Source organism: Rosa rugosa, chromosome 1 (assembly GCF_958449725.1).
Source record: "Rosa rugosa chromosome 1, drRosRugo1.1, whole genome shotgun sequence".
NCBI lineage: Eukaryota > Viridiplantae > Streptophyta > Magnoliopsida > Rosales > Rosaceae > Rosa > Rosa rugosa.
In genome coordinates, this window is record NC_084820.1 from 59,283,737 (window position 1) to 59,299,650 (window position 15,914).

Genomic DNA, 15,914 nt, shown 5'->3' on the forward strand with positions numbered 1-15,914 from the left:
TTTTCTTCGCTATAAACTATTTTCAGCGAGGAAATTTTGTTTCTTCATAAAATGTATCTTTTCAATGAGAAAAGGTTTTCTCGATAAAGATACTCAACAATGAGGAATGTGTTTTTCGTCGGTGTAGGGACTACAGTTTTTGGGACAAAAATATTTTCGTCGTTATAAATAGCTTTGGGCGAGGAAGTTTTTCCTCTCTATAAACTGATTTCAGCGAGGAAATTTTGTTTCATCGTAATATGTATCTTTTTCAAGAAGAAAAAGTTTTCTCGATAAAGATACTCAACGAGGAATGTGTTTTCCGTCAGTGTAGGATCTACAGTCTATAGTGAGAAAATTTATTTTTGTCGTTATTGATTTTAATCTATAGCGAGGAAATTTATTTTTGTCATTATTGATTTTAATCTATAGCGAGGAAATTTATTTTGGTTGCAATTGTCTTCTTATTACGATACGACCTGCCAGCGATACATATTATTTTATTCTAAAAAGAGGATTCTTATTCAAAACTAGTTAAACAATAAACAAAATAATAATTCATAATGTTGTCTACCATAACTACTAATTGGAATAGTCTAAAGTCAATACTGAACTAAAAATGATCCAAAAATCAATGAACTTGTTTAACTGATACTAAATCCTAGATACGCATAACTAACTTGATGCTTGTTGGTTCATAAAGGTTGCCATGAACTGCTCAAACTTTTTGCCTTGCTCCTGCAATTCTTGGATCAGCACGTTTTGTGCATCAATCTTTTCTTGTTGAGCCTTTATAGTATCTTGGGTCTCTTCAAGTTTATCTTCTAACTCTTTATTCTTCTCAGACATTTCATCTAGTGATGATCGAGAAGTGCTAGATGGTGGAGGCCTAGGGCCGAAACCACAACCCTTGATGTAGCCTGATTTTACTCCAAGAACCTTTGCACATATTTCATCATCATTCATAGTTCGATTCCCATCAGGAAGGGTTGTCTCAGTTCGCATCTTAACCATTTGATCCTGCAAATAAAAGAAAATACATGCAAGTGTGTATGCTTAGTTCCTAGTAAATCAAAATAATCTCTTGTAATCTATAGGTATATTCATCATCTTAATCTATGTAATCGTTTTTTATATAAATACATATCTACGTATGAATATGCATATATAGTTATACATCTATAATTCAAGTTATATTATATACATCAATAGGTCACTTACCCATAATTCTTTCGCTCCCAAGTCCCAACCTTTTTTAATGCTTTTGTACTCCATTTCAAAGCGTTCAATTGCACCTAGCATCTCCCCTGATTGTGCAGCCTATTGCATTAAACAAAAAAATGTTGTTGAATTTGGCGGGTTTTACATAATTTTCCGCCAAACAAATAATGACGAAATCTTTATTTTCTCGCTAATTGCTTCTTTTGACGAGGAAATAGTTGATCGTAAAACATGGACTTTTAGCGAAGAAACCATAATTTCGTCGTCGTTGAATTTGGCGGGTTTTACATAATTTTCCGCCAAACTAATAACGACAAAATTGTTAATTTCTCGTTGAATGTCTTTTTCGCGATGAAAAAATTCCTCACTGAAGTCTCCTATTTCCTCGGTAATAACATGATGACTTAGGAGACCAATTTATGGTCACCTTTAGTGATGAACTGAAATATTCGTCGTAAAAAGTGGTATATAGTGAGGAAAATATGTTTATCGCAGAAACCTACTGACATTTAGTGAGGAATCAACATATTCCTCGTAAAAAGTGATATTTACTGAGGAAAATAAATTCCTCGCAAAAAAATTGGTCGCTAAAAAGACTTTCTGTTGTAGTGCCCATAATATCCACGAAAGAAGCGGTTGAAGCTATTACTTGACAGCAAACATAGGGAGACAAGCATTTGGTTATAAAGCTATCAATCTGCACGCGGCAACCAGCACTACTAGAAATTTCCCCAATAGGGACTAACTAGTAGCCACTAAAACTAGTTCAGTGGGAAATGGAAATAGTAAGTGAGGAAATGCCACTGATGTGAATTATTGGTGGGATGAGTCCAAGTTCACACTGTACATCAGTGGGTAAGTGAGGAAATGCATATATTTGTGATTAATTCATAATTAAACCCACTGATATCAGTGTCAAACACGGTAGTGGAGCTGACGTGTGTCAGTTATCGGTTTTGACAATCATTTTTAGCCGTCGGATTAGTGATGGAAGAGCTGATCGAACGATGAGGGAAAACTTTCTTCAATATAACCCCTTCACCCCTTCAGAGTCCAAAACTTCAAACCAAATCTAGATCTGGAGGTTTCTCCCATCATCTCTCTCTCTCTCTCTCTCCGTCTCCATACCTAAACAAGATCTACTTTTTTTCTCCCGTTCTAATTTTCGATCTCTCTCCAAACTATTTAGTGTTTTCAATCCTCTGGGTGACTGTTGCAGTAAGGATAAGATCGTCTCCCATCACTTGTCAGCCAGGGATGGCCGATTCGTCGTCGTTTTGGAGAAACCGTGCTATATTCAGTTCGAGTACTTGGTGTACTACGAGACCCGCATCACCGGAAAGCTGAGCTACGGCGCGATCACGGATCTGAAGGGCATTCAGGTACAAAGTTTGTTCTTTTGGTTCGACCTGGATGAGATCAGGGTCGATTTGCCGCCGTCCGATAGTATTTACTTCACCGTTGGGATCATGAACAAAAGCTCGATGTCGATCAGTTCCAGAATGTTCATTCTTGCCGGGACGGGCTTTCGGGTACGGGTTCGGTTTCTTGCCTCGGGTTGTTGAAACAGGTCATTCTGCTTTGATTAAAGTTTGATGCTTTTTGATATTTATGGTTAAATTTGGATCTTTATTTTTCTGGGTTTTGGATTGTTAATATGCATTTTGGATTAATATCCTTCTGCATTGTGAAAATGAATCAAACTTTTCTTTGTGCATGTAAATGTTGAAGCTTGTTCTGCTTGAAGCTTCCTCTGCCTCGGTTTCGTCGATTCTTTCGATATATATAAACATCAAGGTAATTCACTCGTACCAAGTATCATCTCTAATATCATCAAAACAGATTCTTGATTCATTTTGCATTGGATTCTGGGCCTTTTGATAACTGGGTTTCTCTCTGATTTTGCTAAGGAGGTTTGTTCTTTTTCATTTTTGACTTTGATTAGAATGTGATTGAACATTGAAAATGGAATAAAGGAGAGATCTTTCAATGTTCCTTTTTAAAAGCAAATATTGGGTTCCTTAAACATGGTCCTGTTATTACTATTTTTTTTTGTGATTTATGATTGTGATGCATGAGGTTGACGAACATGTTTATCTGAGATGTATTAGCTTGTTGTTTCCCTTAGCAATGTATAAGTTTGTGGGTTGTTGGGAAAATTGTATGATTAACATTCATCTAATGTGGGATTTGACTTACACACATTTGAAGGGATAAAAGTCATTGAGAGAGAAATGTTATTATTCCCCAAAGCTTTGATCATTTGTATATTACAAGTTTCTTTGTTCCCATTTGTGTAATCGTTGTACTTTTGTTATTTACTTGGGATATTTATGATTGTTCAGAACGGCTACTGCTGTGTTTCACCAATCCATTGGAACTCACCAGTCCCATGGACATCTGTAGAACTCTGGCATGTTTATTTTTCATGGGAAGGGGATTGCAATGCAGGAAGTTTTATGTTTGATATCTTAATCAGTTAGCATCTTTACTCATTAGAGAGTACCTGCATTTCATTTGTCAGGTTGAGGATGCTCAAGGCCATGAAGCACTAATAGAAGGGCTTACTGATTCAATAGCTGGATCTTTTGTATACAGTATAATGACTCTCAGCTACAATATTTGCTTTTTGGTATGTGGTGATTTTTCTTTCACGTAATACAAGTGTTTACAAAAATGTCATTATGGTGAACTTGAAGTTTTGGATAATTGTAAATGTCAACAGAAACAAAGGGAGGTGGAATCATAAAGGATAGAGAAGATGTCGGAGGAACATGCAGCCGTGAACCTGCTTTCTAACTGTGCTCGAGGCTCGACATGGTAAAATATTCCATCTACTAACTTTGATTTTCCCTTTTGTCTGCATGCCGTCAATTTCAATTTGTCTGCATGACTGTTGTTAATACTTGTAAACATGTGCAGTGCATTTGCTGTTGCATATGTGCTTAAAATGTGTCTGACATGGTTAATATGAGGCTTATTTTTAGGCAAGTAATTGAACACCACCACTTAAAGTAATGCTTTGTTGTTTTTATGCATGCAGAACATCACTGGCAGATTCATTGGCAGATATGGTATGATTGCAGAAAAGAATACATCTACCTTTGTTTTCTTTAAGGTACTAACTTCTACATATAAATATGTGTTGGGATAGTGATTTAGACTGTTGCTTGAAAGTGGCTATTAGTTGTCGATTGTTTGGTTTGGGGCTGGTATATTATTCTGAGTATCTTGTTTTGCTATCAATGTGGAGTTTTATAATCCTCCTGTACAAGAACTCATTGTTTTCCTTCTTGGACAATTTTTGTTATGTGTTGTTAAGATGTTAAATTTTGGATACTGATTGAATTGAATAAATTTGCTATGTTGGCTGCTTTATATCTCAGTTTCATTCTTGTGTATGTTGCGAGTATTTTATTGAGCTCTTCATTTGTTTGACAGAAATTATATGAAAGTTGCTGCAGGAGAGGTAGCATATGCAGCTATGGGGAGGAACATGAAGAGATTTATGTTTTTTTATGTTGTATTTTATTTGAAGTTATATATGGATTGTACAGTATATTTTAGAATTATATGAAGAGATTTATGTTTTTTTATGTTGTATTTTATTTGAAGTTGTATATGGATTGTACAGTATATTTTAGAATTATATAGTACATTTTGGTGGGCCAAATTGTAATTTTTTTTTATATATTCACCAAATTTTGCCACTGATGTTGGTGGCATTGAGAAAACACACTGATACAATAACAGTGGGAGAGAAAAAGGTTATATGCTGCATTGGATTTTGGTATGCCACTGTTGTTTTAACAGTGTGCACTGTCCCAATAGCACCTGCAATAGAGGGCACTGATATCTCATTAGTGGCTGCATAGTGGCTAATGGCATTAGCCACTATTATCAGTGTGATTTGTCCCAATAGGGACTAATTCAAATCAGTGTGCTTTGGGGAAATTTCTAGTAGTGCAGAAACTAAAGCCTGAGTTCTCACGAATAAGTGGCGGTCGTTCAACGTTAGAAATGTCTATTTGTTCCATCGACTTTGATAAGTCATCAATTGAAAATGGAATGCTGCAGTATAAAATGATTATCAAAGGTTGGTGTCAGTTACTTAAGTAACAACAAAGAAAACTAACTGAAATAGGATAGGAGAAAGGCCAAGTCACAGCATGTAGCATATTCAAAGTGTTGTCATAAGGGTGTTCCGTTTAGATAGCCCATCACTCCATTAATCACATTTGAGTTCTCAATTTGTATGCCAGGTTGAGCATCATTCAAAACTAAACTTGCATTATGCTCATTTCCTTCTTCACTAGAAATCTGCAACAATCTTTCTCCACTTGATCCCCTTCACGCTCTGTTGAAGGAACTTTCCTGATCTTTCTGACTTCTGAAAGTGCAGCTCAGCAAAGGGGACTAGGAGATGGGGAATCTATTTAGAGCTCTCTCTCTCTCTCTCTCTCTCTCTCTCTCTCTCTCTAATTCAAAGAGAGAAACTTATTCAATTTGTTGATTGGAGAAAGCAGCGATTGTTGGTATTCAAATGAGGGGAAAAAAAAATTAGTAATGCTAGGTGAACCACCTTTTGGGAAACTACCTAGAGCCCATCTTAGGTGGCAGCTTATGTGGCGTATCCATATCATTAAAGCATATATAATTTCTTATTTTTATATTTCTATGTTTTCTTAATTACAAAAATTCCTTTTTTTTTCTTTCTTTTTTAATTTCTTGATTTTATCTTTTAAACCCTATTTTTTTTCTTTGTGATATTATCTGGGCAACGTCTTCTCTACCAGACGTTGTTTTCTTTTCTCCTCCTCTCACCCCTCCTCAACCCTCTCACCTCTTCTTCAATTGATCAACGCCTTCTCAATTTCATCTCGGTTTCCTCGCAAGTATCGTCAACAAACCCTCTGCCTAAACATGGTTATTTTTTTTTTTCTTCCTGAGTATGAGACACAAATAGCATAGCTTGTTTGAAATTAGGGTTTAGGGGAGGAGTGGATTTGAATAGACAAAATTACTTAAACCCTAATTTCAAACAAGCTATGCTATTCGTGTTTCATACTCAGGAGAAAAAGAAAAAGAAAAGGAAAAAAAAACTAACCACTTTTAGGTAGAGGGTTTGTTGACGATACTTGCGAGGAAACCGAGATCAAATTGAGAAGCCGTTGATCAATTGAAGAAGAGGTGAGAGGGTTGAGGAGGGGTGAGAGGAGGAGAAAAGAAAACGTCTGATAGAGAAGACGTTGCCCAGATAATATCACAAAGAAAAACATAGGGTTTAAAAGATAAAATCAAGAAAGTAAAAAAGAAAAAAAGAATTTTTGTAATTAAGAAAACATAAAAATATAAAAATCAGAAATTATGATACGCCACATAAGCTGCTACCTAAGGTGGGCTATATGTGGTTCCCCAAAAGGTGGTTCACCTAGCATTACTAAAAAAAAAAAACTGGGTTTAAATTGGATAAATCTGAAATTAGCAATATTAATTACTGAAATAAACCCACTATGAAAAGAATCTTATCCTTTTCTTTGAAACCTCATTTCAATTCTTATCACCCGTCTTCTTTTTTCCATCCTCTCCACTCCTGACCTCAAATCTTTCATTTTTTTTTCCGTCTTTTTGTTTTGTTATCAAGTGTATCCATTCATGGAAGCTAAAAGAATTTGTCCATGACTATCAAGTGTATCCTCTCCAGTCTTGGATTTGAATGGAAATGCAACAGTATACAAAGGGAAGAGAGAGAGAGAGAGAGGTAAAGAGAAGAAGAGAATATGAGAGGAGAGAGATTGTTTTTGGTTTTCAAAGTACAGATGAGAGTTATTCAAAAAAAAAAAAATACAGATGAGAGAGAAGCTGCTAACTGCTGAGTTTCTCAATTCGAGGGTTGAAGATAAGGGTAAGATCGGAAAGAATGAAATAATGAAGTACTTATAGACCATTGGATTTAATAATATCCACGTGTCATCATCTCCTTTGAAGCTCAGGTAGGTCAGGTGAAAACTAAGCTCAAGAGAGGATCCTCTCCCCATGAAAAGACTAAAACATTTTTAGGTCAATGCTCTTAAATGCGTACCTTACGTACACTTCTTTACCTCCAGGCCTTACATGTTTTTTCTGCTTTCGATTTTGACACATCACGTTTATCACATGGCCCGAAAGGGAGATGTCTGGAATACGCAGGCTGCAAGTTAAAGCCCAACGTTGACCGCATTGTTGGAGCAAGTATGGCCACCAGTTTCTCTGAGATGGGGCTATTCAGTAATTGCAGTAAGACGGAGCCGTTATCAGTAAAAACTTAGAGCCTTTATGATAAAAATAGGAGGGTTTTATGATATTCAGATATTTCCTACAAACTGACAAAAGTCAGTCTTGTACTCGAGAATGGAACCTGCCTTTACCTTGTGATGGACTAGCTTGTTCTGGTATTGAAGCATTCAGCTCATGTAGGCGTAAAGCAAAATAACTCAAGGATTTGATCATTCAGTTCATGTAGACGTGAAGTATTCAAGGCATTGATGAAACGGAGTCCGGCAAGACCATTTGCCGGTCGACGACGAGATGAAACGGCTCTACGTATTAAATTTGAACCAATCTGGACTATGAGTAGTTATAAACTTTGTGTTGCTCTGAGTTTCATCTGGTAAAATGGAATTTAGGATTCCAGTGATGCCAATTTTTCATATTCTAATTTTCTTTAATTCAATTCCCAGAAAAGAATGGTAATAGATCCGTAAATGGTGTCCACACCTAGTTGTTTGATGCTTACATTATCATAATCTCGGAACCATAATGCTATTAAATATATAAATCTGAGTTGGAAGCAAATAAGAATATAATGGACCCAGTAGAACATTCAAATTATGATGAGTTAGAAACGAAGACTGAAGGGTTGAGGCCTTTGATAGCTACATTCAATTAACTAAGCCAAGACAAATTGACTCAACCCACAATTTAGAGATGAAGGGGAATTGGAATGGCAAACCAAGCACTTTGAATTTGAGGGAAATTACCTTATGCAGAAACCAATATTATGAACCAACGAGGAATAGATGAGTAATTGAAGAATGAAGATGATCTACTGTTTGTCATGTGAGAGAGGTTTCCCCAGTGAAAATCTATTTACCATATTAACGTTCTCTGTCGTTTAGCGCCATAGAAATGTCCAAATCGACCCGGACGTTAACGTCTGTCTAAACTGTAAGTTACATCATGCGCATTCCAGCCTCCTCCGGCCGGAAAGTTAGAAATGTCGTGATGCATGCAGGGAAGAGGACTGTTGAGGGACATGCATTAAATTTTGAACGTTAAGGCCACCGAATCTTTAGTACTATGTTTTCATTCATTGATTCATATATATACCTGCTACGGTCCTATACGTACCTAATATCTTAAATTGATCTCCACATAAGTCAATTATTATATACAAATTCAACCAAAATTATTGTTTGCTGGCATGAGTATTTCCACAAAGAAGTGAAATGTGTTTTAAAACACATGTCCCGGCCACCTGATGTCTACCCTATAAATACCGAACATGTGGACATTTTTGGGAACCCAACTAAAACCAAATAGTTTCCCTTCCCGCTTACTCCCTCTCCAGAGTCTAGATCTTGCTTATAGTCTTCCATGGCTTCTGGTAGATTCCATTCAAATGTCCGACACATCGATGCTACGTTTGAAAATGAATATGACACCAGTAATCCCACAGGATTACTGGAGATTGAAACAGTTGCTAGAGGAGCTTCCTTCCTGGAGATTGAAACAGTTGCTGGAGGAGCTTCATTCCGAAAACAAAACCGAAACCATGTAGTTCCATTAACTGTAGGTGATGTGGGTGTTTCCTTGACATGGCAAGATTTGTGGGTGAGAGTACAAGGAAGAAGCTGTAGATCAATCCTCCAAGGGCTAACTGGTTATGCCAAACCAGGACAACTCTTGGCTATAATGGGTCCTTCTGGTTGTGGCAAGTCTACTCTTCTTGATGCTTTGGCAGGTAATTTAATTAATCATATATTTCATAATTTTTTTTATTTTTTATTTTTAATTAAAGAGGATTAAAGGATTTCATTCCTATCCCCATGGTGACTCGAACCCAGTGGCGGAGCCAGAAATTAAACTCAAGTGGGGCACCTAGAAATCTTCGAATTTTTTTTTGCATATATCAAGTAATCAAACTCTAACCACGTGGTGTGGTGTGCTGGTCGAGCGGCCTAGTCTGGAACCCCCAGGTCTAGCGTTCGATTCTCAGCTTCATCTCGTGGCCATCAGATTTGAGGGACCTTTCTTTGTTAACACGAGGGTTTGTGAGTCTGCGGTGCAGTGATTAGTCTGGCAAAGCTGGGATACACTGCATGAGGGTGCGTGTGTGGTTCTATTGACGTCTTCCCTAAGGCTAAAAAAACAAGAAACTAATCTAATACTGCAAAAGGACTCGAACCTGAGACCTACTGCTACACTAGTAGCTAGAAAACAAGGGACTACCACTGCACCAACTCGACACTTACTTACCAATTGGAAACTCTATAATACTTATTCTCGAAAAATCCCAGTGGGGCACGGGACCCACTAGGCCCCAACGTGGCTCCGCCCCTGCTCGAACCCAGAACCTTGATTTTAGATAGTGGGCGCTCTAACCACTGAGCTAACACCACTTCGTCGCATATATTCCATAATATCAATTCAGTGCTATATCAATAGATGAAATCATTATTAAACCAAATAAATTTAGAAAAAAAATTAGTAATACTAGGTGAACCACATTTTTAGGGATCACTTCAGGCCCAAGAGCAACTTGGGTATTTAACCTTATTCAATGTAACCCAAAAAAAAAAAGACAAGTTTTTACTTCCCCTTTTTACCCTTATTTAATTTCACATGAATTTAATTAAGTAATTGATTATAGTTTCTCTCATTTTTTTTTGTGTGAATCCTTTTTATTTGCAATATATATTACTCTTGTGGACTTACAGTTGGAATTTTACATAAGAAATACGTACATATATATATATATATATATATATATATATATATATATATATATATATATAAGAACACAATTCAAATTTTTTCCAAAGAAAAGAAACAACAGAATTGAAACCCAAAAAATGTCCACATTTTTCCTTTATATACATATATCACTAGGGCTGCACAAGGATTGGGTTGGATCGGTTTTGACTCCAAACCATCTTTATGCCAAAGTGAGCAGTTTAGTCATTTTGGAGAACCGGTCATAAAAAAAAATAAAAAAAGCTTAATCCGACCCAATCCAATCCAATTAAAGATGGTTTGTTTCGGTCGGTTAGGCGGTTTTGACCTATATAATATTAACATGCTATTTATGAAAAAATTCATAGTAAAAATTCAATCTTGATAATTGACATTATGTTAAATTATCTAAATTTAAAATCCAACAATTAAAATCCAAAACATATAGTCAAAAACTAAAATCTAAATTAGATTCAAAGTGATTCACTTATTTAATGACTTAGCCATTAGTACTAGCTTAATATGATAGTATTAAAGGTCAAAGAATGAGAGATTGAAAGATCAGAGACGTGATGTGAGAGGATCAAAAAAATTGTAGCTATTATATACTAAGGTTTTAGGCCTTTGGGTCTTGAATTCAATATGGTAGTATATCATTTGAGAATAAAGTTATAACTGGAGATTTAGAACTTACTTAGAACAAACCGGACAAATGAATATATATTTATTTTGCGTATATATAAAAAAAACTTTTTCATTTATATTTCAAACATATCGATCGGTTCGGGTTCTGCGGTTTAAGCACAAGAGAAACCAAACCAACCCAATTCATAAATGGTTTGTTTCGGTATTGAACTGATTTTCAATTTTTAAAGTTAAAAAACCTTAACCAAACCATATTTTTCGGTCAGTTTTGGCCGGTTTGTACCATATTTTGCACACCCCTATATATCACATAGAATGTTAAAGAGAGAGAGAGAGAGAGAGAGAGAGAGAGAGAGAGAGAGAGAGAGAGAGAGAGAGAGAGAGAGAGAGAGAGAGAGAATTTATATAATCATCTAATCTTATATGTGTTCTAATAAGAAGAAAATAAAAAGGCCTGTAGCTGCCACGTCGATTAGCTATACTTTTTTGTTTTTTGTTTTTTTATGTTTTATATCAAAAAAGACTCAAAATTATGGAACATGACCAACAAAAGAAAGAAAAATCTTCGTTGAAAAACTTAGGAAATATAAGAAATGAAAAAACATTGGAAAAAAATTAGAAAGACACAAGAATCAAAATATACAAGAATCAAGAGTTTTTTTTTTCCATATTAATAGATAGCATTTAATACGGTCAAACATAAATAAGGGTAAAACATGGAATGAAATTAGCTGTTTTTTTTTAAGGTAGTAAATACGTAGATTGTAATTATAAATGAATCCACATGGTAGAAGATAAGTGGGGAATGTAGAAAGGGAAAAGTTAGAAGGGAAAGTTGGTAGTATTCCTCAGTAGTAGCAGTTGAAGTGGTAGAAAGTCTAACTTATTGTGATATTTCATTAAATGAAGTGGCTGTGAGCAGTAATTTCAAATAAATACAAAAACATGATGATTGGCGCTTTCACGCTTTCATTTCCAACAATAATTACAAACTTATAATTTCATTTTAACTTCTTCTAAATTCTAATTAGAGAAAATGACTGGATTTAATGTTTGTCACTTTAATTGTTGACCAGGTTCGAACCCTAAGATTAATGAATATTTCTTTGTACACATCGATCATTATAAGTTTTGATGCTAGTATAAGTAATTTTAGTAGGGAGTGTGGCCGTAATTTTTGTTCTTTCACTCTAATATTTTATCATTTTGGACTTTCTCCAGTCACGACTTTAATGGAACTCAATACTTTCAGATATTAGTTTTTGTAAAGCTTCTCTGGTAGCAATAATATTTACTTTTTCGATGCAAAGATCTAGCTAATTAAGTTAAATGATGGATACTCAAACTGCAGGGAGACTCAGTTCAAACACAAGGCAAACAGGGGAGATCCTAATCAATGGACATAAACAAGCACTGGCTTATGGAACTTCTGTACGTACAAAAATGACAAAAACTCCTTTTTTTCTTACATACGCTTAGGGCTAATAATGAATAAAACAAAATAAACAGGCATATGTGACACAAGATGATACTCTAATCACAACATTAACAGTCGAAGAAGCCGTATACTACTCAGCTCAGCTGCAATTACCAGACTCCATGTCCAAGTCGGAAAAGAAAGAGAGAGCACAGGTAACGATAAGAGAGATGGGTTTGCAAGATGCCATGAACACGAGGATCGGAGGTTGGGGAGCCAAAGGCCTCAGTGGCGGCCAAAAGAGAAGAGTCAGCATTTGCATTGAGCTTCTTACGCGACCAAAGCTTCTCTTCTTGGACGAGCCAACAAGCGGGCTTGACAGCGCGGCGTCTTATTATGTGATGAGCCGAATTGCAAATCTTGGTTGTCATAAATCCTCGCAGAGGACTATTGTTGCTTCCATCCATCAGCCTAGCTCTGAAGTCTTTCAACTCTTTGACAATCTTTGTCTTCTGTCTTCGGGTAGAACTGTGTATTTCGGTCCTGCTTCTGCAGCCAATGAGGTGAGTTTGTCAAAGCTTTCAGAATTAATGATGTAGAGTTTTCAGAATTGATCGAGTAGTTAGTAACTAATTTTACTACTGCTGCTCCCTATCTTCAATGGAAAACAGTTTTTTGCTTCAAGTGGTTTCCCATGCCCAACTCTTCAAAATCCATCAGATCACTTCCTGAAGACCATAAACAAAGATTTTGAGCAGGTAAGCCATCTCGTAGTGTTTTCAAAAATGGTTTTAGCACGTACCATACTCTAATTAATTGTACATACAGGACATTGAGAAAGGCATGGCTGGAACCACACCCGCAGAGGAAGCCATTGATACTCTAATAAAGTCTTACAAATCATCCGAAAATTATCACCAACTTCAAAGACATATAGCTGAACTACATAAGAAGGTATAAGCTGAGAACATAATGCAATCAAATTCACCATACCTATAAAATCGTCAATTGCAGCTAACAGAATGATTTGATTTACATGAAATGAATATAGAATTGTGAAGCATTAGAAAGAAGAAGCCATGCTGGCTTTCTTACACAATCTTTCGTGCTTACAAGAAGATCGTTCGTGAACATGTACAGAGATCGAGGGTACTACTGGTTGCGCCTTGTTATCTACACCGGCATAGCTGTAGGCTTAGGCGTCATCTATCATGATCTTGGACATACTTATAGATCGATCCAGGTAAGAAATTGATCGAGAGAGAGATATCTATCTGTGTGCGCGTGTTATGGAAGTGATTTTGGGACCTCATATTTCTTCATATTTGGAAAAATGCACTCCATTTTTAACTACTAGCAAAGTTAGATTTGTCCAAAAATAAAAAATAAATAACTATTTACAGAGTTAGAGGTGAAGTGCAACTGTGAAATTTGAGTACCAAAATCACCCTACAAAAATTAATGACACCATGCATCTTATTATCTTAAGTAGAAGAATTTGATTCATTTCACGGTGGCAAATTATTTACTCTCTTTTTTTTTCAGGCAAGAGGCTCGATGCTCTCGTTTATAGCTTCATTTTTAACTTTCATGGCCATTGGTGGATTTCCTTCCTTTGTGGAAGACATGAAGGTATTCGTTTTCGCATTTAGCACAATTCAAATGTGATGCAAATCAACTTAATTAAATGGAATATTAATTCGGTGTAGGAACATTCATAAGTTCTCTTGTATTTGAACCCTTTGATTGTAAATTTAGGAGTAGGTTTGACTCATACTCTTGTGCATGTCAGGTATTTGAACGCGAGAGACTAAACGGGCACTATGGTGTTAGTGCATTTGTTTTCGGCAACACATTTTCCTCGGTCCCTTTCTTGATGTTAATTTCACTGATTCCTGGAGCAACAGCATATTACCTTGCCAGGCTTCACAGTGGATTCGAACACTTCTTCTACTTTGCTTCTGCACTATTTGCTTGCATAATGCTGGTTGAGAGCCTAATGATGATAATTGCGAGCATCGTGCCAAACTACCTGATGGGCATAATAGCTGGTGCTGGTATCCAAGGTGTAATGATTTTATGCGGTGGATTCTTCCAGCTGCCAAATGATCTCCCGGATGTTTTGTTCAAGTACCCATTATATCACATTGCTTTCCACAAGTATGCATTCCAGGGAATGTTTAAGAATGAATTTTCACGAACAAGATTTCCAAACGACAATCTTCTCGGAATGAGTTCCTCTAAATGGCTCAGTGGTGAACGCATTTTGAAAGATAAATGGCAGGTGGAAATGGGTTACTCCAAATGGGTTGATCTTGCTATCTTGTTAGGAATGGTAGTTCTGTATCGAATTTTGTTCTTCGTTATCATCAAGACCACTGAGAAAGTGAAGACTATTACCTCAGCTCTTCTGTCCGTGGCTCCCAAGCGAAGCATGCAAGTACTGGTGAATCCCTCCTCTACTCCACTGCATGGATAGTACTGTTTGAAGTAATGCTCATTGGAGTGTTCTAAATTGTTCTCAAGTTAACTAGATTAGTCTAGAATTATCTTGTAATTGAGAAGTTGTAGAAAAGTCTAGAACGTGGTTTGACCACAAATGAAGGTCGGTGGTACTAGTAACTTAAGTCGGTGGAGGTGGAGATAATTATATGTTAGGTCGGTGAACAAGTTGTTTAAATATGTAACCAGCCTTGTTCATTAATGTATGAATAAACCATCAAGCATCAAAAGCTCCTCTCTGTTTTTCCTTTCATACAGCCTGCCTCCTCTGTTTTAAACTCTAACCATCTCCTCTGTTTTTAACTTCCAAGCTCTTACTCAAACACTTTGTCCTAACAATCTTACACACATTGTCCTAAGAACTAATCTTCTTTACCTTCTAAAAAACCATCAGAATTTATCAGAGCAACAAATTCTAACAGTGGTATTAGAGTTTGCTTCGATCAAATTTGGGGTGTTGATTTGTGTCTTTCACCATGTCTACCTCCATGTCTAACACTCTAACCAAACATCTATTCCTCTTCCCATCTTCTAAGGGAGAAAACTACGATTTTTGGAGTATCAAGATGAGAACCTTCTTCATGTCTCAAGATCTGCGGGACATAGTAGAGAAAAGATTCTCAACTCCAGAAAATCCGATGGTGGAGCAGTTGAGGCAAGAAAAGAAAGAAAAACTAAGAGATGCTAGTGCTCACTGTCATTCAACAAGCGTTGGACGATACAAAGTTTTCAAGAATCAAGAAGAAAGTTAGTCAAGTGAAGTAAGCTACTAAGCAACCTTTCCTCCTCTCTATATTTCCGTCTCCTCTATTTCAAAGTTACTGTCCTACAAAACTCCTTCTCCCAAACTCTTGCTCCTAAAACTAAAGTTCGAAACACATTGTCCTATCCCACTACTATCAAAAGCTTCCGCACCAAATTCCAACAATGGTATTAAAGCCACAAATTCTAACAGAGGGAGCCATTAGAGTGGTTACAACGTAATAGCTTATAACAATGCACTAGAAGAAAATTGGAAATAATTGGTTAATCTTCAAATTCTGTCTTTAGAATCTTGCAATAACAATCAAGTTTGTAGCTAGAAGAAGTTCTCACCTTGCCAAGTTTGCTCTAGAACTTGTAATGTTTCTTCTCCTGAAGTTGTCGAAGTGTGTGT

General features: G+C 36.3%; 3 protein-coding genes across 4 annotated transcripts; 2 read left to right on the forward strand and 1 right to left on the reverse strand.

Moving 5' to 3' along the window:
• Positions 1 to 466: 466 nt before the first annotated feature.
• LOC133743157 (uncharacterized) lies at positions 467 to 1,309 on the reverse strand. 2 transcript variants are annotated; one of them, XM_062170988.1, is made up of 2 exons: positions 1,201 to 1,309; positions 467 to 999 (listed from the first exon to the last, which is right to left on the reverse strand). In XM_062170988.1, exons 1-2 carry the CDS (start codon positions 1,279 to 1,281, stop codon positions 655 to 657), a joined length of 426 nt encoding a protein of 141 aa, XP_062026972.1. In that variant the 5' UTR covers positions 1,282 to 1,309; the 3' UTR covers positions 467 to 654. The 2 variants fall into 2 exon arrangements, with proteins under 2 accessions (XP_062026972.1, XP_062026981.1); XM_062170997.1 differs by having other exon boundaries at positions 467 to 984; positions 1,201 to 1,293.
• Positions 1,310 to 1,976: 667 nt separating this feature from the next.
• LOC133731723 (uncharacterized) lies at positions 1,977 to 4,775 on the forward strand. The gene is made up of 7 exons (XM_062159133.1): positions 1,977 to 2,008; positions 2,390 to 2,732; positions 2,932 to 2,997; positions 3,725 to 3,832; positions 3,926 to 4,020; positions 4,244 to 4,318; positions 4,642 to 4,775. The coding sequence occupies exons 1-5, from the start codon at positions 1,977 to 1,979 to the stop codon at positions 3,947 to 3,949; spliced, it is 573 nt and encodes a 190-aa protein (XP_062015117.1). The 3' UTR covers positions 3,950 to 4,020; positions 4,244 to 4,318; positions 4,642 to 4,775.
• Positions 4,776 to 8,766: 3,991 nt separating this feature from the next.
• LOC133725761 (ABC transporter G family member 1-like) lies at positions 8,767 to 15,011 on the forward strand. Its single transcript, XM_062153139.1, has 8 exons — positions 8,767 to 9,202; positions 12,191 to 12,270; positions 12,349 to 12,819; positions 12,928 to 13,014; positions 13,085 to 13,210; positions 13,308 to 13,499; positions 13,802 to 13,888; positions 14,049 to 15,011. Exons 1-8 carry the CDS (start codon positions 8,836 to 8,838, stop codon positions 14,733 to 14,735), a joined length of 2,097 nt encoding a protein of 698 aa, XP_062009123.1. The 5' UTR covers positions 8,767 to 8,835; the 3' UTR covers positions 14,736 to 15,011.
• The last annotated feature ends 903 nt before the right edge of the window (positions 15,012 to 15,914 follow it).